The following is a 23,632-nucleotide window of genomic DNA, read 5'->3' as shown; positions in this document are numbered from 1 at the left end:
GACGGATGATCAGCTGGGCCTCTGGTGTGGGACTATGCGGCAGACTGGCACCCAGGCTGGGTGTGCCTGCCTTTTATACATCACGTTCCATTCACATGAGGAATCCAGCCTGAGGGCAGGTTGTAGAAGCACAACCTCGCCATGCCCAGAGCTCTTTGGGGACCCTGCCGGCCCTCTGGGGTGCTCTGTCTGCTGCGTTCTTGCTTTGTCCAGCTTGCCCCTTCTTGTTCCCCACTCCCCACACCAGGACTCAGGGCCACCTTCCAACCTGCTCCTTCTGGACATTGCAGAAGTGTTCATGGTACTGGACTAGCCAGTTGTTCAGAAGGTAGAAGGTCAAGTTTGCTGCAGCTGGAATATCTAACTTCCTGGTCTTCAGCCCTGAAGGCGGCTTGGGAGGAGGGACAGCCTCCGAGTGGCTGGGGGTGAGGGGACGAAGGGTAGGGGGGCAGGACTCAGAAGGGTTCTCAGGAGACTCTTGAAGTGAGACGGGGCAAGGCGAGCAGGGAGAGCAGGAGCAGAGGGCCTGCCGTCGGGCCAGGGCGACCACAGGGCGCCTTCCTGCAGGGACAGCTCACCTGGCTCAGGCCCATGCAGCAGCTGCTCTTCTCCAGGTCCAAGAACTCCAGCAGGTCCTCCACAGCCTGCAGAGAGAGGCCTGTCAGGAAGCCCTGGGGCTCCCCATCCGCACACAGCCCTCCTGCGTCCTCCATCAGACTGCCCATTATTTATTCAGCTAAAGCTTCCAGTGTGCCCTGGGTTAGAGTCAAAAGGAATATGCCATCTTGCCAGGGAGGGAGACAAGTGAATAGAGGAGGAAGCATCTAAGTCAGACAGGGGACCGTGGAAGGCCTCCTGGAGGATGTGTGGCTTGTGCTGAATCTTCAGATACAAGTAAGGATTGGCTAAAGTAGGGGAAAGGGCATTCTGGGCAAAGGGACAGGCACGAGCAAAGGCAGGGAAGCCCAAGCAGAACACCCTGAAGAAACTCCAAATAGTTCAGCAGAACTGGAATGAAGGAGGTGGCAGCTGGGGGCAACTAGAGACTGGGTGGTGGCCAAGGCCCGTGGAGGCCCTGGGCGCTTCTCTCGGGGGGCAGGGTTAGATCTGCATTTTCCAGAGGTCCCACCGGCACTAGGTGGGAGGATGGTTGAGGACCCCCTTAGGGAGCCAGTGTGGTATGTCACAGAAGGGAAGGCTGGAGCCTAACCCACAGGGAAGAGAGGTGGAAGATGGGGGGAGACAGAGCCTGGCAGGGTGTGGGGGAGGGGTCGCTGTGGGGAGGAATCCAGGGGCGACACTGAGGTTTTTCTGACTTCTGTAACTCAGTAGGTCACAGTGCCATTCTGCAAGGCAGAGGATACAGGGAAAGAGTATGTTTGGGAGGAGATACAATCGGTTTGGTTTGAACACGCTGAGCTGGTGGTGCTATTAGGTGCACAGGTAGAGAAGTCCAGAAAGCAGCTAGATAGAAATGCACATCTGGGGTTCAAGAGAGAGGCCTGGGCTGGGGGTATTGACTTGGCAGCCATCAATACATATGATAATTGAAGCGATGGGTGTAAATAGCCCAGGAAGAGGTTGTAGGATGGAAAACACACCGGTCCAAGGAGTGGGCCTTAAAGAAGAGAGTGATGTTGACTTCAGGGGCAAGTGGAGGAAGGGAATCTCAGAAGGACAAGGGAAAAACCAGGAGTGGCAGCAAAAGAAGCTGAGCAGAAAGTGTTTTAAAAAAGAACAGGGTTGTCAATGGAATCACATGTTGCTAAGAAGCTCAGAAAGATGCACATTAGCTCTGGCAACAGGGAGCGTGTGGGGAGATGGGAAGACTAGTCCCAGGGACAGGCGCCGGGCTGCTGTGGGTGGAGGAATGAATGGTGGAGGAGTGGGGCGGCAGGAGGAAGATACTTATGGCACAGGGAAGGGGAGAGAGAGACAGTAGCCCAGCCTGGGAGAAGCTCCTTCAAAAGAGCCTGGTAGGAGGCTCCTTCACAAGAGCGATGTCTGCAGAATGTTTCTCCACTGAGAGAAAAGAGCCAAGGGAGGAGATGCTGAAGAACAGGTGAGGGAAGAGTTACCACTGACAGAGTAGGTCTCTGGGGAGACCAAAGGGAATGGTTCAAAGGCTCAGGAAGACGGGACTGGGCGAGGGGAGGGACACCTCTTCCACCTGCATGGGAGGACTGGCAAGAAAGAGGCACCTGAGAAGTGTACAGAGGAGGAAGGCAGGGGAGGAAGCTGGAGCCTCAATTTTATTAGTGCTTGGAGGCAAGAACTGACCTAGAAGGTGGGGGAGGATTTGAGGAAAAAGATGGAGAATGGAATAGCAGGAAAGGAATGTGGAAGAGGAGCCAGGTAAGGATGAAGCACGTGGAAAACTTGCCAGGCCACTCCTAGAGCCCAGATGAGGCTGGAGACCATGAACCTGTAGGAGTTCAAGTCCATGCATTTGTGTAATTTTCTCCCACAGACCTTGGGAGCCCCAGACTGAGGGGTGCAGATGCCCAAAGTTCAGCCCGTCACGGTGGGGATAGGCAGGGCAGGTGCTATGGGAGGCTCAGGAGAGCTGAGGGCGATGAAGGCCAGGTGACCAGAGGATTGGACCATGGTGTCAAGACTGAGTGGAAGAGGAAGTGGAGTCAGAAGGGAATGGCCAGAGAAGAGAAAATGAGAGGTCTCGATGGAGTCAAAGAGCAGGTGTCCTGAGAGGAAGAGAGGAGTGAGACGCACAGGTAGGAGCTGTGGTTGGAGAAGGCTGAGCTGCAATTTAAGATTCCCAAGGTAGAGCGTTTCCAGTGATGACAAGGTGCTAGGTGCAGCCGTGAGTGGGAGGCTGGAATGGGGGTTAAGGGGACAGCCTGGAATGGCAGGGAGATGTCCTCTTCTGCAGCCCTGAATTCACCAACATGGGCTGACAAGGGCCCCAGGAGCCTTCGGCTCACCCTGCTCCCGGGAGGTTTGCTATACCAGTCTTCCTCCTAGGAGAGATGCTTCCTCCACCCTGTGGCAGCTTCTTGCTGCAGGAACTAGTGCCTGATGTGGAGGTCACGGCGGGGGGCACAGGCGCTACCAGGGGACACATCGAAAACACTAGCTCTAATCTGCTCCCTGGGAGGCTCCTGGATGATTGTCTGGCACACCAGAGAGCAGATGCCCCAACCTTGGGCCTCCAAGAGGGTGGCTCTTCTCCAATTCCTACAGTCCATGCCTGGGGCTGCCTTTTTGCCACCACCACAGCTTGGCTGCCATGCACCCCCGTCCTGGCCCTGGTCCGTCAAAACCAGGAGCCTGAGCAAGGGCCAGCCAGGCTGTCTCTAGGGAAGGAAGGGCAGCTGCTCAGAAGGGTCTGAGCAGAGGGATGCAGGTCTGATGGGGCTCTAGGGCCCAGACCTACCCGCCTTTCATCTACCACGATGTAGTTGCGCCCGTGTTTCTTGGTCAAGTGAGGAGCCAGGACATCGAAGCGGCGGCGGAACTCAGAAAATACCATGTGGTCGGGGTAACCTAGACAGAGAGCAGCCCAGAGCCAGACCCACCAGTGCCTCACCTGCTCCCAGCACACCCAAAAGCCACTGGCGTCCAGGCAGCTCATAGGGAGTCACCTGAAGGGGAAGAAACTGAGGGGGCAGGAGAGCCTGCAGTGGAGGTGGGCCCAGGAAATGAGAGCGGAGAAAGGAGGAAGGGGTAAGAGATAGGAGGCTGAGAGGACAATTAGGGCTGCCCCACAGTGGGCTGCAAGCTTTAAAAAGGGAGCAGGTTCTTTTAGAAGGAACCAAGTTCCTTGTCTGTGAGGTGTGCAAACAGGAGGGCTGACTGCCTGGAAGTCATGCTGTGGAGATAAAAGCCTGGCTGATCTCTAAGATGCTCTCTAGCCTCCACATCTAACAATGTCCTGAGGACTTAATAAGGAAAAAAAAAAATGGACATCAGAGAGTAGCTGAGAGGAAAAGATCATGGGCTTTGGGGTGGAATCCTGGGCCTGGCTCTCAGTATCATGTGACCTTGGACGAGTCACTCAACCTCTGGCTCAACCTTGGTTCCATCATCTCTAAATGGGGGACCTACCACTTTTCTTGCGTGGCAGTCACAGGCTTAAGTGAGAAAATAAATAGAAAGCACAGCGTGGCTTAGGTGGAGGGTGTTTAATGAGGTGCTCCCTTCCTCATTCCCTGAAGCTGGGTATCAGAAAGCTCTCCCTTCCTGCCCCCATCCTGACCTTGAGCCCAAGGCCAGGTGACCAAAAAGACTTGCAATTCTCTTTTCCTACGGTGTGTTCCTCTAACAGAGACCCCGACTGTCTGGGCGTGAGGCCAGGGCAAAGGCGAGGTCAGGACGGTCACCAGTGGAAGGTTACCCCGAGTGAGCTAAGGACACTACAGCCTGCCTTACAGGAGCAAGAGACCCACTCCTACAGAATCACAGAATTTATAACTGACAGGGGGTCTTAGACCAGATACAACTCATCTTCTGGATGTGGAAACTGAGGCTTGAGAGGTGGAGCGACTGGCTTGCTCAAGGTCACAAAGGCTGCAGCTGGAGGCAGAAGTGGACTGCAGAGCAGCTCCTGACAGCCAGCTGGGGGCTTGCTCCCCTATACTGGCCCAGCCAGCTCTGGGAAATCCTCCAGCTGGGAGAGGAGGCTGATGCATGTGCCCGATAATTGAAACAGGAGGCGGGGGCCGCTGTGGGGCCAAGACAAAGTGAGCTATTGATTGTATCTGAATTGCAATTAAATTGATGGGCCAGGATAGCAGGTCCGGACGCCTGGCATCTTAATTAATCATCAGTGCTATCGATGCTGGCTGGGGGCTGGGTGAGGGGAGAGGGACCTGCTGCTGGCCTCATTGATCTGCTTGTTTGAGTAAAGCACATTGATTTTGGTTCAGAGCGGTAACAATCTGGTTTTGAAATAATAAACACCAACTCCATATCAAGACATGGGGACAGATCAATGATTTATTTAGAGCAGGGCAGGGAGCCCTTTCCTGGCTTTGGCTGCTAAGGAAAAATGACAGTGGCCAAGGGGATGCTTAAGGGGACCTGGCTGTGGGTGGGTGGGACCCTGCATACTCTTCTAGCTAAGGGAAAAAGAGCAGAAACCAATTCATAACTTCTCAGGCAAACAAAGCCCTACTCCAGGGGCATGAACTTGGAAGCTGCCATATTTGGGTCAAATCCTGCTCTGCTAAAGAGCTGTATGACCTTGGGCAAGCTACTCACTCTCTCTGTAGCCTCACTCTCCTCATCTGCAGACAATACTAGTACCTACATCTCATGAGGTTATCATCGGGATTAAATGCGTTAATGTGTGTGACAAGTTTAGAAAAGTGCCTGATAGGCTCTAAGGACCTTTAGTACTATTACCATCACCCTTTCTGTCCCCTCCTCCATATAGGTCTGTAAAAGGGGTCTGTCTGACTTTTCTTGGGAATTTGGAGTACCTCATTTCTCATTTCAGGGCTGGTCTAGCCACCTGCCTGCTCTTGCAGGTAGGTGCTGCCCCTGTGCAGATGGCTCTGTGCGGGCACGGGTCTGCTGCTGTGAGCAGGGCTGACCCATCCAAACCAGGGGAGGGGGACAGGGCATGTGGGGCAGGGAGGGGAGGGGACAAAGAGGACTGGAGTGGGGAAGGGAGAAGAAGAAGAGGGGAGCTGACAGGGTGGAAAGAAAAGGAGAAAGGGCCAGACTCGGTTGGAGGATGAGATGAGTGACCCCACAGAGCAGAAAACAGATCTGGGGCTAGTCCCGGGAAGCGAACAGCACCCCTCTAGCCCCATGGGTCCCACTGGGAGGAGAGAGGGGCAGAGGCTGCTCCAGAAAAGAGAAGCAGGAGTTGAGAGGGAAGGAGGCCCTACCTTGGCGGTACATGCGCATGGCATCAAGCAGGCGGGAGCCACGGAGCTGGGCACGGAGCAGAGGCACATCGAGCCGCAGGAGCCCAGCCTCGCAGTGGTCTCCCGAAGGCAGGTCCAGCTCGCTGCTGCTGCTGACTCGGCGGGAGGAGGCAGAACGGGGCTCCCCAGCCCAACCCTCCGCCACAGGCAGGAAGCAGTGCACGAAATGCAGTTTTGACTTCTTGATGGTGTCAATGAGAGCATCCTGCCAAAGGGGAAGGGACAGCCCTCAGTGGATTCTGATGGCCCAGCCTGTGCGCAGGAGAGCAGGGACCTGTGCCAGCTTATCCATATCCACTCCTCACAGGATGGCAGGTGTCCCACCACTGCCAGGACATGATAAGCCTGGACAACCCTGCCCTCACCAGGCCTGAATGGCCACTCAGACAGCAGCAAAGAGGACCCCACCAGGAGCAACCAAGTCAGGTGGGATGCTGAGTGGGCACCAGGTGACCCGAGTGTGCCCAGGATGCACAGGGCACTACCTGCCAGGGGCAAGGAAGGGCCCCAGGGCCTGGGCTGGCACACTCACCACCTGTAGCTTAATCTGGATGCACAGTGACTTCTTCTTGACGGCTGCCATGCCCGTGGTGAAGGTCTTCCGCACGCTGGTGGCCCGGCGCAGTGCCAGCTGGGACCCACCCTCCAGGCCTGCAATGGAGCCTGACAGCACTGTGGCGCTGCCCGCCCGGCCCAGGAACAGGTTGCTGATGATTTTTCTGCCAGAGGCAGGAAGGCAAAGGAGGAAAAGAATTCACATTCATGGAGCAGTGGAGGCCGTTCCTTTTAGCTGTTAGGATACCACTCTGGTCACAGGCCTGGATTATCTGGGCTGAGGCTGTCTGTCCCACACAAAGAAATGGCAGAGAAATCTTCAAACAGTTGAAAGAGAAAACCAGGGTGGGTGGAAGCCTTTGGGGGGTAGGTCGGTGGGGATTGGACAGAGCGGGGCCATCATTTCTGTTCCACTACCAGGGAGGGCCAGGGTGGGGAAGGGGTTTCCAATGTGGCAGGAGAGGTTAGGGCTCAGCAGGTTCTAACATACTATATAATCTACTTATTAAATTTACTGGTCATTCTCTGTCTCCCCCACCTTAGAATATAAATTCTACCTAGGCCCAGATTTTTGTTTTATTCACTGCTACCTGCCACGTCCCTGGAAGAGGCTCTGTCACCAAGTAGGTGGCTGGTGATCACCTACTGACTAAATGAATGGATGGCAGGGATATGATGGAGGGTTTTCTAAGGCTGCTCCTCCTTCTGTGAAGAATGTGGGGGTGGTCTTCAAATTTAAGACTATTGGTCCCTCCCATCACGTCTCTCTCACCTCTACTCCAGGAGACCACCCTCGTGCCCTCAAGGCCACCTGGCCTTGGCTGCTGCCTTTCAGGAATGGTGCCTGCCTACTGGTGAGGAGGCCTCAGAGACCAGGGAGCCCAAAACAGCCCTGGGGACAAGACACAGGCAGAGAAAGTGCTGCTCTTACTTCTGGGAGTCCTGCAGGAGCCGCGGGGCATTCTGGGTGGCGGGGTTCTGCTTGGTGTAGCTCAGCCAGCCAGCCACACTGTACTCTACCCAGTTGGTGCCATGGCTGTGGCCCAGGAGGAAATGGTGGGGTTTGCTGCTGTGCAGGAGGGGGCTTTGGCCTGGGGTGGAGAAGCAAGGTTCAGATCACCAGGGAACAGGCCCAAGGAAGCCAGGGGCCTCAGTAAGCAAGCCCAGGCAGTGCCACTTGGACCATATAGGTGGGTCCTCTGGAAAGGAAGCAGAGGAGCTGCCCTCCTGGGGTGCCACCTACTTTTTTTGTCACCTTCCTGGGGGCCATAGTAGGAGAAAAGGCGCTCCACGATGGCATCCTCCGTGGCCCCTGGCACCAGCGCCTCCTCTTCCAACAGCCACAGCAGACCCCTTGCCTCGTCCGTGCGGGCCAGCGAGCGGACCTATGGAGAAGCAGACAAACCCCACTGTGTTGCATGGAGCTGTGGGAAGGGAGCCGGCCCTTGGCCTCAACCACACACTATAAACATGTTACACACAGACTCCTGCATGCCAGCGCCTGCTGCTTACTGCTGACACCTTGTGGAGGAGGTAGGCAACAAATAAAGAGAAAGAGGGGGCCAGAAAGAGATGAGAGAGAGGAGCCCACAGCAGAATCTGATTCCTAGGACTCATGTCCAGTCACCAAAGACTGAAGGCTTATTAACCCAAGCCAGCTTTGGAGATTCCTCCATCCTCTTCCTCTCAGAGGTCACAAGAGGCTTGGGGGAACCCCACATTGCCCTCATTCCCTGGGCATCACCTCTCAGGAGGGTTAAATGAGAGAAAAGTCTGTGGGCGAGCATAATGCAAGGAAGCTCTCAATAAGTGACAGCTGTGAGATTAACCCTGGTCCCCCTGAGAGGGGAGAACGCAGACAGGGCTCAGGGCATTGCTGGTGGAACACTGCAGGGCTGTAAACTCAAGTGCCAAAAGCATAAGACAGGTGACTGAGTGGATGTGACAGCCCAAACAGGCAGAGCAGGGGCGACTAGAGAGCAGGCGTCCCCATCTAAAGGGAACAATAACCACTCAGCTGCAGAACATCGGTCTAGTGTCAATAAATGCTCCAGGCTTCCAAGAGAAGGTGGAAATACTGGATTCTGGTTTCTATGACCCCATGCAGGCTGAAGAAACTAGGCCTGTGGGCACCTCAGGTCTGAAGATTCCCAAGTCTTCCTTAGGCAAGAAGGACTGAACCTCTCCACACTCTATTCTGGGCTGGCCTTTAGGGGCTGGAGGTCAAGAGAAATAAGAGAAGTGCCATTTTCCCTCTCTTTGACCCTAGCTACCTGCATCTCTTCCTCACAGCTGTCTAAGGGAGTCAGTGTGGAGTCAGGAAGGAGCGGAATGTGGCCAGGGATTGATGGGCGACCAAGGGTCCAGCAGAGAAGGGGTATGATGGCTAAGTTCCATCCAAACACATTGTCTGCCTCGCTGCTGCTCCTCAACCAGGTGGCCTGACCTCCCTGTACCTCCTGGGCATGGCAAAGACTCTCGAGGGAGGCCACGACAGGAGCCCCGGTGTCAGAAAAAGAGAAGCTAGCTTTCCTGGGGAGACGTGGACCTTGGCACTTTAGGCATTTGTCCCAGGGGACACTCCCTCTCCCTGGGGCCCCATCCCCTTGCTGGCCCAGCAGGGCATTCCCGCAAGGCAAAGGGAGAGGGAGGCAGGACCCAGAGCAGAGAGAGATGAGCAGCCTAGCAAAGAGGGCTGTTTTCCAATGAAGCACTTTATGTAACACCCCTAACTGAAGATAATCACCAAATGCCGAGTGCTCATCAGACCGGTCGGTTCCCTAGGCAGCAACGTGCCCAAGACACTAGCCCAAAGGGTGACAAAACGAGCCCCCAGGGGTTAAGGGTTCACATCCACACAGCCCCTGGGTGGGTGTTTCACAGCAGGGCGCTGCTGCCTAGCTTGGGTGGCATGCTGCCTGCTTGCAGCTCTCGGCTAGGCCTCACTGGGTCCTTTTCTTGGGGGCAATGGGAGGGAATGACAGTATCATCTGGGTCCAGTCAGGCCCTCACCTCTTAGGAGGAAACACGAGGGTCCTGGCAGATACACTAGAGGTTCAGCCAGTACAGGACAGGGCCCATGCCTCTACTGGTAAGAGAGGAAGAGCACATTCCCCCCTGGCTCAGACACTGGGGCTTGGGGGTCCACTGCCCCGGGGCAGAAGAAAGTGCCAGCTTCCTGGCCAGACCAGCTGAAGGGCAGGGCCCATAGCTCTAAAGTGCTTGGTATCTGGGCCTGACTGCTGGATGCCCCCCAGCCTTCAGTGTCACCACTGGGAGCAGCTTCCACAGGGAGGGCTCTGCCCAGGGAGAGGAATGGGCCAGGGGAGAAAAGGCCAGTCCAGGGCCTCGCTGCAGTTCCTACCAGGGACTGATGGGAGGCTTGGTCCACTGCGGTCACAGAATCATCCACGGCCGGCTCCAAGTCATCAAACACCAGCTCAATGTTCTCCTAGGAAGGAATGTAGAGAGGGTGTGAGCACAGGACCATGTGGGGGCACAGCCCTACATGTAGGCCAGGAGGGGGACACTGGGGTCAACAAGGCTGACCTCCCATCCCAGCGGCTCGCCCCCCAAGCAGCCTGACTGACAAATGCTCACCACCTCCCAAGGCACCACATTGCATGTCTTTGGACAGCCGAAGTCCTCCCAGCCTCCTTTTATACTGAGCTAAATCCACAGATTCCTTTTATTCCAATCAGTTGATCAGGCCACGCAGAGTAAGCCTACTTTCAAATTCACACAATCATCCTTGAAATGCTTGAAGACAGTTCCCCTGTTCCTCATCTGTCTTCTCTCATCCAAGATGAATATCCTCCCAGTTCTTTCAGCTCACCTCCACATGAGGTAGGGTTCCCCGATCTGGTCCCAAATGGGACACCCTTTTAAGGATGGGTTCTGAATAATCATCACCATCTTAATACATCAGGAGATGGGGAGACAGGGAGGGCAGGCCGGGCCCAACACGCAGGGAGGTGGAACTGCACAGTGGCCATTCCAGGGCTTGGGGGGTGCCTTGAACATGGAAGACCTCCCAGGGACCCTACATGCGTCTTCAGCTTCCTGGAGAGCAAACTCTCGGCAAGTAAGAATGTGGCCTGGGACAGGAAAACTCCTCTCCCAGAGGGCACAGGGGGACCCAAGTGACAGGAGAGTAGAAGCTGGGAAGGAGCTGCGAGCAGGAAGGTGGTGCCTCCCTCATCCACAGATGCCCTCCCTGAGGTGCCAAGGCCAGAGGGCAAGGCTGAGGGTGAGGGGTGGCAGGCAGAGGCAAGGTCAGGGGCTACCTCCTTGTATCTTTCCAACTCTTGCACAAACGTGTGCTCGTGGAAGAGCCTCTGCAGGCGGTCCTGGGCGTAGTTGTGGCACAGCTCCTCAAAGGAGGCCCCGCGGGCCGACCCACCCTGCTCTGGGTTCTGGAAGCCTGGCGTGTCCACGATCATCATAGAACACAGCGAGTGCTGGCTGGACTTGAGCGCCCTTCATGGGGAGAGCCTGGGTCAGAGCCAGCCAGGCGGCACACTAGACAGGCCCTCTGGTCTGCTCTGCTGTCCAGGCAGCCCCGTCCCTGCCCAGGGGCCCAGGACGCCGGTGAGGATGGGCTCCCCTGTGCCCTCTGCTGGCAGCGGACGGCTCTACCTCAGCAATCACACTGGCGCAGAGGCACCAACTCCAGGAAGACCGAGAGCTCCTGGGCCCTGCCTGGCGCTCACCTGTTCACCAGAGAGACGAGAAGGGTGAAGAGCTCACTGTAGAGGCCAGATGCCATGCCCTCTAAGCACTCCAGCGCACTCAGCTTGGGTCCTGAGGGGCAAGTAGATTAGCCCCTGTTCCCTGGGAATCCCTCCCTATGCAGGCCCAAGCCAGCATGGAGCCCTGGGGTTCAGCCTCTCCCCTGATGGAAGCACCATTCACCCCAGCAGTCTCCCCTCTCCCCACTCCAGAGATGGCAGCGAGCCCCGGGTAAGGCCTCCTAATAACACCCCCCAGCCAAGGGGCTCAGGGAACCTGTGCCATCTCCCAGGCTGCTTTCGTCGGGGCCCTGGCGGAAGGAGGTAGAGCGTTGCAGGGTGCCACCCTTGTGCTGGTGCTTGAAGATGGCTGAGGAGAGTTCCTCCAGGCTGCAGCCCAACAGGTATGCGGCCTTCTGGGCCCACTCATGGCGGGCAAACTGCTTGCGCCCAGCTAGGAGGCAGAAAAAAGCATCTGGCACCTTGGGTCTTCCTCCTTAGGCCCTCTGAGTCCCACAGCCACGGCCTGGGGAATGGGCATCTTCTGGAGAAAAAAACCAGCCCTGATGACACCAGAAGGGCTTCAGGCAAAGCAGGGATAGCCAGCCGCTGTCAGCGCTTCCTGGGTTTCTTGGGAGTGGAGAGAATGAGCAGGTCCTGAAAGAGGAGGTAACTCCACACTGCTGCCACAAGTGGACACCCAGTCACGGCGAACATCCCTTTAGAGGGCTTGACTCCAGGGGTGCTGACTTGGGGAAAGGCAGAGGATGAGCTGCCTACCTATTATAAGCACAAAGAACACCTGTGCCCATGGGGGCCATATCGTGAGACAGTTCTAGCTCCCTTCTGTGGATGCATCAGGACCCTTCACCTCATTCCCACATATCGGCCAGGGAGACCTCAAACAAACACCCATGGTCCAACAGTGGGGGAGGCGAGAAAGCTGCAGGAGTAAGGGAACAGCCAACGTAGACATGCGCTCAGCCAACAAGTGTCTAATCACGGCAATTAGGGAAATCTAACAAGAAATGAGGTTTTACCTTCCGCAGCTTCTGTAAGGCAAAGGACCAGCATGCAGCATGCAAAGAAAAACAGCATGTTAGCAAACAGTCATCAGTGAGCCTGCCATGGGGAAGGGGCCATGGGGGGCGGGGGTTTGTGTGGATGAGCAGACGAGAGGACGCAACCACATTCAGATGCAGAAACACAAACACATACATGCACACCCACTCACAACCTCAAAGGAGTATGTTTATGGATATAATCGCACAGGGAGACCTACAAAGACATTCTGCCACACAGACACAGACACACACCGATGCACGCACAGGCACACACACACTCTGGAAATACTGGAAGCCCTGAGGAGGCAACAGGCCGCACTCAACAAGGCCTATGAGCCGACACGCCCAGAGCCTCTGTCTGCACTCAGTGCTGAGTAGGGTCATAGGAAACCTGGGCTTGTCACCTCCTCAGAGTGAAAGAACCTCAAGACACGGCCCCACACCCACCTGCCTGCACGCTTACACGTCTGCAGAAAATTTCTTTAAGTCAGGACCTGCTTCTTCTCTGGCAGGATCACCACTGTGGGGATCATCAGGGGCCTGACTCCTAGACGTCTGTTCCCTCCTCCACCCCCCACCCACCCCCCAGTGCTTTCTCCGGCTGAGCAGCCTGTGGCCCTTCTCATTCCAGAGAAAGATGAAGCCAAAGCCCGAGGTGCTATGCAGAGGCAGCATCCCTTTCCCTAATCTGGAGGAGAAAGGGGTGAAGAGGGGCTCGGAGTGCCCGCGCATCAGTGGAATCTCAGAGGAAGGCAGACCAGCTCTAGCCATTCACAAGCTCCCAAGCTCAAGTGCTGAAGTTGCAGCCCATTCGTTACCACGGTGCCTGCTGCCCCCCAGTGGCCTCCACATGCAAGAGGGAGGGACACCTACTCCCAAACCAGTGGAGAGAGAAGACACTCCAGGAAAACTGGCCTCGGGAAGCACCAGGAAGTGAGCCCACCCTACCCCACCTAAGGCCCCCTGGAGGGCATCCTGAGACGTTCCAGGATCTGGATACAAAACAGGTAGAAGCAGCTATTCCTGGGACTCCGAATAGCCCCATAGCCAGCAGGTGCCCTCTCTCCCCTCAGTACTGGGGCTTCTCCCAGGCCAGTCCCCTCCATTTTGGCAGAACAAGCCCAGCCCCTAGAGAGAGCCCGGGGCAAGCCCCAAGACGCGGCAAGGTGGCCCTACACCCCAGTGAGCGGCCAAGGGCAGTTACCCGTTGGCTTCTCAGGGGCCTCTGTCAGAAAGGGAACAAGAAGAAGAGTTATTCCAGGGAACCCCCCTGAGTTAGGGCCCTTCTCTTCCCCACAGCCCCCAAAGCCCTGAGCCCTGAGCTCCTCAGAGTGCCCCTGCTCACTGCCATCTAAGCCTAGGCCTCAGGCCATCATTGGCACAGATGCTATTCAGATGTTTGAGGTCTGCTCAGGCACAAGCAAAAGAGGGGTGTGCTAACAGATGAGACTGTGCTGGGCGAGGATGAGCTGGGAGTGGCAGGAACCCCCGCTCCAACAAGCCAGGCTGTTGGGACCCCTGCAGGTTACCTTTAGTGGCACCGGCAGCCCCCAGGTGGTAGATGGAGGCCAGGATGAGCCAGCAGGCTTTCTGTTCATCGGGGGAGATGCCCAGCACCTTCATGGCTGTCTGTAGCTTACTGAACTGCTGAGCCGCCTTCTGCTTCTCCTCAAGCTGCAAGGACAGATGGGCATACCGGCTCCAGATCTCAGAGGGGCTGCCCTTCCTGGCATACCCCAGGGCTGCTGGGCCCTCAGGGAGTGTGAGGCTAGGGCAGAGCTGCCCTGCTAGAGTTGGGCTCCTGCATTCCCATGGGGCCTTCCAGGACATTCAAAGCTTCTCCTACCCCCGGGGCCGAGGGCTGCCAACCGAGTCCCTCCAAGCTCCTCACCTTGGCCAGTGGCACAATCCCAAATGCACTGTTCTCAGGCAGGTGGTTCAAGTGGAGCTCTGTCCTAGGGATACAAATGAAGTGTCAGCACAGTGCATGGCCCCCAGGCCAACATCTCCCTACCAGGATGCAAACGGACAGACTCAGCTTCCAGACTCCTAGTTCTGTCTGTCCATCAGGCCAGCTGCTGCTGCCTCTCCTAATTGGCCTGGACATCGGTCAGAGCACCAGCCTCCCTAGGACAGGTCACCAGAGATACCCTGGTGGGTGTCCAGCCAGACCGCTGAGGGGAGCAGGGAACCTGCCTGAAGGGCAAGTCCACCAGACAGAGACATGCCCTCCTTACGGGTGGAGAAAGGAGGGTGAAGCCCTGGGGCCGACTGCTTAGCTTTGTCATTCAACCTTTTTCCAATGAACAAAGACAGCATGTCTGAAGGTCTACAGGGAAGAGCCTGGCAGAGGAGCCAACATGGTGTCAGAAGGGCCAGCTTGGAGGAAGCCGAAAAAAGCTTACACTTTTGGTCCCAGTGTGGTCACACGCCAGCCCAGCCCCATGTCAGCTATGTGATGGCGGGCAGGTCCCTGACCACCTGCATCTCAGTGTACCTTCCTCTCCAGACCTGGCTTTGTGGGTAGCAGAGATCCTAGCTCCCAGCTAGGCCTGAACACTGAAGGGCCAATGGTGCCCCTCGCAAATCACCAGGTCCCTGCACCCGGGCCAGGATATGGCTCATTCAGCTCCTCATCCCCAGGGCCCGGCTCTGAGCCTACCATGCAGAAAGTACACAATAAAAAAACATTATGGGATGCAATCGACTGGCCAGGTCTAGGAGCCATCGATGGGGCCGGAGTCCAGAGCCCCCTCCTGGTTCTCTCGGGCCCATCTCACCTGAGGGAGCCATCCCCACAGGCCAGCAGGTAGTAGAAGACATTGAATGTGGCTTCATTGGCTGGGCGTCGAGCCACGCGTAGCTTCTCCAGCAGCATCGTCTGTGGCACAGCATGGAGGGCATGGGCAACAGCAGGCCAGTCAAGCTTTTCCCACCCCGCACCAGAAAGAACCGAGCCCAGGGGAACAAGCGGCTGCATCTTATTCTCAAGGTGCTCAGCCAGAGGCCAGATCACATCAGGGCCAAACCCAAGGCAGAAACCAGAGCCAGCTGAGGAAGACAGGCCCAGCTTGTAGAGGGGCCCTGGTGCCATGCCCAGCTCCCCGGCACAGCCTTCTTGCAGAGCTGGACACTTTATGGTGAGGGACTTCATTTAGCATGGAAGGGAAGCAGCCTCAGCTGGGCCTTACTTTACTGACAAGCCACCCTCCCAGGGTGAAATCAGCCAAGAGAAGCCCCTGAGCACAGGGCTAGGGTCCCCAGCAGTACAGTGTGGCCAGCCCCAGTGGGTGGGGGGAGCTGAACCAGGAGGTGAGAAAGCAGGAGGCATGAAGGGCAGGATGGTGAAGGCTCAGGGCAGAGCAGGCCAGCCCTCCTGGGGCCAGGGTCCATGTTGAGGGGGCGGGATCCCAGAAAAAACAGACACCGGAGAGAGCCTGACTTCTGGGGCATGAAATCAGATGGCCAACCTCTGACTACCCTGAGTGTCCCCTTACCTGAATGGAGGCTGAGGCCACCTGGCCAGCTTGGTCAAAGTCCAGGGAGAGGATCTGGGAGAAGCGGGTGGCATTGCCATTCATGATGGTGGGGCTGTTCCCAAAGGCTTCCAGGAGGGTATACAGAGCCTGCCACTTCTCCACTGCAGACGACAGGCCCAGGGGCCATCAGGAAAGCCAGGGACAGCTCACCCCCAGTCATGGGCTCCAGAGGCCCAGGCATGAGAGGCCAGCCCATGCCTGTTCTCCTAGCACACGAAGGCTTGGAGTTACTTAGACCAGAACTGCCTGAGGACAGACGGCAGTTGAGGGCAAAGGGGAGGGCAGGGAGAAAAAGGCTGGCACCTAGGAGGGGCCTCCATCCCAAGAGGTTCTCCCCAGCCCAGTTCCCCCGGCCTCACCAGAAAAGACCTTGTTCCCACTGCTGCCTGCGATGGTGGCCAAGTACTGCACCAGGTGCTGGCAGCTTGTGCTTTTGCCACTGCCACTGCTGCCCAGGAGGATGATGGACTGGTCCTGACGGCTCATCAGCATCGCCCGGTACGCGGCCTGGGCTACGGCATAGATGTGGGGTGCCATGTCTTCCCGCCGACAGCCCTTGAACATGTGCATCACCTTGGGCAGGAGAGGGTCAGAGGGAAGCGGAGGTGCTTAGCTGGTCCCACTCAGACACCCTCACCCACAAGGGCCACATCTTCCTTCCTGGGCCTTTCACTCCAGGGGAGCTGAGGGATTCTGACGCTACGGTCACATAAGGAAATGCAGATACTAGCCAAGTCCTGGCCTCCACTAGCGGTTAGGTGGAGGGCTTCTGTCCCCACTCCTTGAGATGACTCCTTCCCCAGGTCAGCTGTGAGAGTGGACAGGAGCCCAGGGGGATGCGGAGGGGAAGGGGCGAAGCCAGAAAGGTGGGAGGTCGCGCGTGGGTCTGTGAGGCAGCCTGGCAGCCTGGGGCACCGCACCTTCTCGGAGTACACGGCAGGGGTCCCACGGGGGCTGAGGACCAGCAGGCTGGGGCCAGCATATGTGTGCAGCAGGCTGGTGCCAGAGCGCTGGCGTAGTGTGTGCAGGACGCTGGACTCATTGAGATACACCAGCGAGGCCAGATCTTCCAGACGGTCACAGGAGGGAGCGTTGGCCTGGGGAAAGGACAGGCAGGAGGGCACTGAAGAGGTAGCACCTGCTGGCCCTGCTGCGGAGGGGCCTGCCTGCCTGCCCCTGGTCCCTGCCCTCCACGAGCCTCCTGCCAACCTTCTCCACGTCATCCTCATCCACGTCCAGGATGGTTCCATCATGGTCTAGTTTCACGCGCACCTTCCCCTCAGGCAAGCTAAGTTCCTCAGATTTGAGCTGAGTGCCTGCAGAGCAGGGGAAAGAGAGTCAGACGGGCCTGGGAAGCCTTTGCCACCCTCTTTGGGCTCTTTGTGGTCCTGCCTCCTCCCCACTGTATCACCAGCTTCTCCTGGCTTATCACCCAGCCCTCAGCCAGACCAGGAGGTACACCCAGACCCGAAATCCGAGAGGCCCAGCCATCTGCACGCTGGGCCTCCCCAGACGCACCCAGTGAGAAGCCATCCTTATGGACCAGCCACACCTTCTCTGTCTCATACCAGGCCTCCTCAGCGGCAATCTGCTCCTCGGTCTTCACCTATCAGAGGGAGAGCAAGAATAGTCAGACCCTGTTCTGGAACACAGAGACAAGGACAGTGGGAGAGAGGGTCATGTGAGGGGAGGGGCTTCCAGACGAGTCATTGGGCAAGGGGGACAGCTGGGTGGCAGATGTAGAACCAGGGACATCAAAAAAGGTGGGGAAGCCAGGAGGTAGTGGCAGTCCTGAGGACCAGGGCACAGAGCTAAGAGGCACACTCACCTTGAGGGTCTGGAAGACAGGGGCACTGGTAATGTGTGCCCAGTACACAACAATGCCAGGAGAGCAAACCACCAGGCTCTGCCTTAGCTGCCCTCTTCCCCACCTCCCTGTGACCCTGTACGATCAGGATTCTGATCGCACACCTCTCACCCTGGGCCACCTGCATGCCCAGCTTCTCCCTTCATCCAACTGATAGGTCCTCCTTCACCAAGCTGGGAAAGGGCATCTCCTCAAGACCTAAGGACAGAAGTGTCTCCGAGGACTTTGTAGTACAAAATGACAAGTGGGTCCTGAGTCCTAGGCTCGGCCCTGCCTTCCCCTCCAGAGGATGCTCTCCCGGAGGTCCCAGGTAGTCACCAATCATCAGAAAGAAGCATTTGCAGGCAATGTCAGGGTATGGAACTGCCAAACCTGGCACCCCCTTAAAGAGACGAGCTGGGCAGAAATGGTGCCCTGGGGAGCAGGGCAAACAGGAGAGGGGCCCCGCTCCCATGGCCCATCAGGCTCCTTATGTTGTGTGTAGGCCAAAGGGCAGGAGGGTCATCCAGGGGCCCCTGGTCGGGGGATGGCCACCTCTGTGCCTGGCGCAGCCCTCAGGCTAGCCTGCCCCCAGCCCCCACTGTCCGAGGGTCCCCAGCTGGGAGGTACAATTAATCTCCCCCCTCATGAGACCTGAGGCTAAAGTGCAGACTACTCTGATACTAACCCCAAGTGAGGGATTAGAAAGGATAAAAACATTTTAGTAAGTATTTTCTTTGTCCATTTCTTGGAGCTGAGAGACAAAGAGATCTGGGTTCTACTCCAAACAGCTCCCTCTCCACGGCAAACTGCCCTTTCCAGTTACAGAGTGAGAAGGCTAGACTACCCTGGTCATCCCCGGACTCTGGGACTCATGAGCAGTGACATTATGCTTCAAATAGGAGGATCCCCATGGGGCTGTCAACATTTTGAATTGTTAAGTGAAGACATTTTTTAAAAAGAAAGGGTGGTTCTTTATATTTGAAGAAACATAACTTTATACAAAATAACAATATACATATATTTTTTAAATAATGTGAGACAGGTGAAACTTTGTCTTGAATGGACATGTTCTATGGGTCAGGCTGTTTTGAGGCCCATGAAGAAGGCAGCATCAAAGGGTCAAGACCTGTAACTCATTCCATTAGTTAATCCGAAGATGGGCTTCCCACGTTGGCCAGCAGGTGGAGACAGAGAATGCCACAGCTTCAGGGGCGGGGAGGGGAAGGGATTTCTCAGCTTTCTCTACCCAGTTAGCAGAACTGAAACCAATAGAAACTAAAACTCTAGCCAGGCCCTTGGGCTCCAGTGGCTAAGAACCACGTGCTGTGGACGCTAAACTGGAGTGGTGACACTGAGTCTAGGCATTCCCCAAGGTCCTGACACAGAGCTGTTCCACCTCAAACTCCTGGCACTGCCTCTTCCCAAGATCCCCCCCAGACAGCAGGGGGGAGCCGGAAGGGGAAAGAGGCCTTACACTCCAGCACGAGGCCCGAGCACAGACACCAGCCCAGGTGCAGGCCAGGGGTGGCAGGCTGTCACCGGAGGAAGCCGAGGGCTCCTGAGTGGGGCAGGAGCACCCTACCTGGCTGTGGGCAGGAGAGGCAGCCTCAGGGTCCAGCTACCCGCAGCAAGCAAAGGAGAGAGAGAGAAGAGGGTGAAGACAAGCAGACCACTGGCATGCCCCTTCAGCAAGCACCCTGGGCCAAGCACTTGGGCACTCTCCAGCGGTCCGAGGTGTGGGGTGGAGGTGAGAGGAGCTTAGCGCCAGGACAGAGGAGCTGGCTGGGCAGGTGAACAATGCCCAGTCAAGCAGAGGCCAGACCAAAAAGGGAGACCCAGCTTGGTTAAGAGACACTTATTACCATCAGACTTCTCAGAGAAGATGCTCTGGTAAGTCACTGCCTGTGGCCTGGGCAGGCGTGTGCCCCTTGGCCTCTGGCTGCTCTCTCCGGGGCTGGCCATCCAGACCGTTCTGAATAGGGCTCCTCTTCTGAGTGTCTGCCAGGCCAGACTACCTCACTCCACCCAGGGTCTGGGCCCCTGGGAGCCTCTAGCCTCATCTCCAGGGCATTTCCCAGCCTGGCTCCCCTGTAGCCACCAGACCTAAGCACGCAGCTGTCCCTGGCCTCCAAACTCACACCCAAGGGTGCTGCTCCCTTCAGAGCTGCCACCCTTGGGCCTCTCATAGAACAAAACTACTAGCAGCCCCAAGTCTCGGGCCCCTTCGTCAAACCCCACTGCACCCTTCCCAGGTGGGCACACCACCCCATCCAGATGTGCCTGCCCACTGCCCAACAACCAGGGGACTGTGGGCAGACCCTGTGGCCAGCCTTGACCTGTCTATGCCTGGTTACTTGAAGGCCTTTCTAGAGAGGAAGGGGAGTCAGCCAGGTTGGACCTTGCCTGTTAGAAATGGGCAAGGAGTTAACAGGTCCCACCTGGGTCTGGAGAGTCAGGCCATCAAAAGAGAGTCCCAGCTCCCTGCCTCTCCACCCACCAGATCCTGCAACCAAGTCACTTCCTCTAGGGCAAGAGAATGAGGCTAGAGAAAGGGGCTGGATTCTCAGCTGGAAGGGCCGCCCTTCCACGGGCACAGGGCTCTGGGTTCCCTGGAGGAACAAGGCCTCACTGCGCTCAGACTCTCTGCTGAGCCCTTCTCCATTTCTTCAAGTGGGAAGCTCATGTGAGGGCCCTCAGGCCACCATGGAGCCACCGTTTCATAGTCAGTGCTCCCCCCACCACCAGAGACACATGCAGTCTGGCCACCAGCCTCAGGAGAGGGGAGTGCCAGGGCCTGGGAACCATACATGAGAGGTGGCATTACAGAAGCTGTGAAGATCCTCTCAAGCCGCCGGTGGGCCTCCTCTGTGGCGCTCAGCCGGACCGCAGGGTCAGCTTCCGCCTAGAGGTTAAACCACTATTAGTCCTAGCCTGGGGAACAGTGGAGTACAGCATGCTAAACTTCCACCAGGAAGCCACCAGGACCAGTAGGTAAGTATAGTAGGGTCAGGGAGGCAAGCCAAGCATCAATTTGAGGTTCTTAACTATCAGATGAGAAAAAAAGAACAGATGCCCAGGAGCTCGGGAGCATTTTCTTCCTACCGTCCTGCCCATTTCAGCACTGGAACGGCCCTGTTTTCTCATAACCCCTGTGACTCCTGCCCTAAGCCCAGGTGACAGGTGGCTGAACTCCAGGTCAGGGCATGTCTCAGCCCCCAACTTCACCCCAGTGAGAGGAGGGGGAACAGAGAGCCAGAGGAGAGGACAGCCAGCCCAGGAACAGACATATGATGCTCCCCGGCTACTTACAGGTTCTTCTCAGGGACAGTATGCCTCAAACCCTGCCGGCTGGGCCAAAATGCCCCTGCCAAGTCCTGTGTGCCAAGAGGTCACTTCCCTGATTCAGAGCAGGCCAGGGATGGTGGGCAAAGCTTCAGCTTGCTCCTCTCTCAGTTCTGCAAAGCCCAGAAGAATGGAAGGGGGAGCAAGGCAGGTTCTGGGCCTTAGGAATCCCAGGAGGCAGCAGTCAGGGGGTACCTCTAGGGCCTGGGAGACAGGATAGGCCTTCCGGCTGGGCCTGCCCCCTCATTTCCCTGACTCCCACCCCTTCCGGCGAGGAGGAGCATGCATGAGTGCAGAGGAGCAGTGGTGAAACTTGACGTACCCCCAACCCCACCCCACCCCACATAGCCCAGGGAGCCTCAGGAAGGGCCACAAAACGGGGAAGCTTCCAAGGGAAGGGGCTGGACTGACCCTCCCTGTCCTTGGCCCTTCCTGTGCCTCTCAGCCTTCTGTCCCACCCAGAGGCACTTTGTAGACAGACAGGGCCCCAGATCCAAAGGGGGGCCCACTGTGCTTACTTGCTACCCAGACACAGGGCTCCTCCGGAGTCCTGCTCCCAGCTGCTGCCAGAACTGAGGGGCTAAGTACTAAGTACTATTGTCAGCATCACTGTCAGCACTCTCTCTTAGGGTCACTTCCACACCCAGGCCCCAGTGTGGAGCATGTATTGCCTGAAACCCTTCTAATCTGCAGGTCAACCCTTCAAAGCAGGTGCTATCCCTTATTTGCGATTCCTAAATCCTCCCCCCGCCCCAACCAAAACACCCAAATGGAAGATTTCCCAACTATTTTGGTGGCAAAACCTGTTTATATCCTATCCCCTCACAGTATGAACATGCATAGATTTTGCTGTGGAAATATCAGTGTGTTTGGTTATAGGTTGCTGCTCATTATGCATACTGTACAATATTCTAAAATTAAAAAATTACTGATTTCCCAACTACTTCTGGCCCCAGGGACTTCCAAGAAGGGATGGTAGACCTGCATTATGCCCGCTTGACAAATGAAGGCTCAGAGATGGGACACTGCTGAGATCCCCGCTGTGAGTGAGTAGCAGGGGATGTGAACACAGGGCACCCAACTCCAGAAATTCTTTCTAGCAATATCTGCTAAGACTGATCCTTGACTTGGGATCTAGAACCTCAAGCTGTCACTATGTCACTGGGGTCCAGGTCCCGACTCCCACACAAAAAACGTCCAACAACAGCAGTGTGCTGGTTAGCAGGTCCCATCCCGGAGCACAGGCTGCCGAAGGCTCCGGCATTTGGTGAAGGAAGCCATGCAGCCCTGCTATCCGTGCACGGCTGGGCCGAGCTTCTGAGTCATGCGGGCTTGTGGAGGAGACTTGGGGAAGCCGGCTGTGAGGGTGCCTGGCCCTTAAGCAAGGGTGGTGAGGGGCATGGGAGGTTAGTGACACACTCAGGTACCTCCTGCTGCCCGTCGGGGGCTGGTTCCTTGCACTGCTGCAATCCAGTGAGGTCCAACTTCAGGCCAGCAGAGCCTGGGTCCTCCAGCTCTTCTGGTGGGACTGGGGAACACTGCTTCTCTGGGGGTTCAGGCTTGGCTGAGGAGCCCACCACCTCTGGGGAGCCTGGTTTCCCCAAGGAGCCCGGCTCCAGGCTGGAGGGCTTCTCCCCCTTCCCAGAGGACTGTCTGCCACGGGGCTTGTGGTCCTTGCCTCTGGCCCGGGACATCAGGCTCCGCAGGCCCACAGAGAGCTCATCCTTGGCTGCCTCCTTCTTTATTTCAGGCTTCAGTGGAGCAGTGGGAGGGGGAGGGGGAGGCAGCTTGGGCCCAGGGGCTGTCTTTTCTCCCCTCTTGCCTCGAGGTGGGTACTCAGGGGATCTGACCCCTCTGCTCAGGGGCTCCCTGGCGCCCCCTGGCTCCTCGCCAGGGAGCACCTTGCTTACCACCTTCCTCACTGCATTCGTCACCCTCTTCCGGGAAAGGCCCTGGGCCTCCTCGCTTGGGCCTTCTGCTGGGGCAGTCCCCAGCCCGTTCATGGCAAGTGTGGGCACGGGGCTCTTGGCTCTCTGGGAGGTCTCTGAGGGTACTGGGCTGGAGGAAGGCTGAGGATTCCTAGATGGGCCACTGCCGTCCTTCGAGCTGCCCTCTAGCTACAGTCACACAAACACAAGTAGACATTAGCATCAGCCCTGCATCCCTGCCCACCTGCCCAGTAAAAGGCAGGAGCCTACGCCTAGCCTTGGGGCACACCTATTCATCCATTCCAGACTGCATGGCCTTGAGAGCCTGGGCAGGAAGCCCTTGATCTGTATTCCAGATAGGACAATTACACCCAAGCCTTTGACTCCTCTCCCACAAGCATAGCCGGGGGCTATGAGATGCCAGTGCAGAGTGTCTGGAGGCAATGAGGTGCCCTGGGGTTACTGGCTCTATGTCAGGGCAGCCCTGATCCAGCATCCGGAACAGCAGAGATGGAACATGGGGAGGTCAAACAACCAATTTCTGCCATCAGTCCTACCACCAGGCCTAAGCTGAACTCTGGAACTCTCTAGCTTTGCGGTTCCTGGTCCTTCTATCACCCTGTTTTCTGGACATTCAGATGGAGCCTGCCCATCCCAGTGAAACAAAAGTCAAGAGGCAACTCCTGGGCCCAAGACACGCCAAGCCTCCCCTCTCCCTACTCCTCCGGTCC

General features: G+C 56.9%; 1 protein-coding gene across 11 annotated transcripts in view; it reads right to left on the bottom strand.

The window, feature by feature from the left end:
* The window catches only part of MYO18A (myosin XVIIIA), a 93,604-nt gene that overhangs the window by 26,494 nt on the left and 43,478 nt on the right, over positions 1-23,632 (bottom strand). For 5 of the 11 annotated variants that reach the window (XM_073235083.1, XM_073235084.1, XM_073235088.1 and 2 more), the window contains 18 exons: positions 17,301-17,388; positions 16,992-17,098; positions 16,703-16,879; positions 16,142-16,355; positions 15,741-15,883; positions 15,024-15,124; positions 14,135-14,198; positions 13,773-13,917; positions 11,457-11,633; positions 11,162-11,252; positions 10,736-10,928; positions 9,814-9,900; positions 7,693-7,834; positions 7,381-7,540; positions 6,427-6,613; positions 5,856-6,099; positions 3,395-3,504; positions 579-644 (listed from right to left, as the gene is read on the bottom strand). In XM_073235083.1, the coding sequence (XP_073091184.1) occupies positions 579-644; positions 3,395-3,504; positions 5,856-6,099; positions 6,427-6,613; positions 7,381-7,540; positions 7,693-7,834; positions 9,814-9,900; positions 10,736-10,928; positions 11,162-11,252; positions 11,457-11,633; positions 13,773-13,917; positions 14,135-14,198; positions 15,024-15,124; positions 15,741-15,883; positions 16,142-16,355; positions 16,703-16,879; positions 16,992-17,098; positions 17,301-17,388 (2,496 nt within the window). Of the gene's footprint in view, positions 1-578; positions 645-3,394; positions 3,505-5,855; positions 6,100-6,426; positions 6,614-7,380; positions 7,541-7,692; positions 7,835-9,813; positions 9,901-10,735; positions 10,929-11,161; positions 11,253-11,456; positions 11,634-13,772; positions 13,918-14,134; positions 14,199-15,023; positions 15,125-15,740; positions 15,884-16,141; positions 16,356-16,702; positions 16,880-16,991; positions 17,099-17,300; positions 17,389-19,105; positions 19,250-20,455; positions 20,534-22,400; positions 23,091-23,632 lie in introns of all 11 variants that reach the window. The other 6 variants (XM_073235085.1, XM_037008386.2, XM_073235081.1 and 3 more) reach the window with 6 other exon arrangements.

Source organism: Manis javanica, chromosome 4 (assembly GCF_040802235.1).
Source record: "Manis javanica isolate MJ-LG chromosome 4, MJ_LKY, whole genome shotgun sequence".
Lineage (NCBI taxonomy): Eukaryota > Metazoa > Chordata > Mammalia > Pholidota > Manidae > Manis > Manis javanica.
Note: the sequence above shows the minus strand (reverse complement) of the source record. Positions and strands in the feature narration are given on the sequence as shown.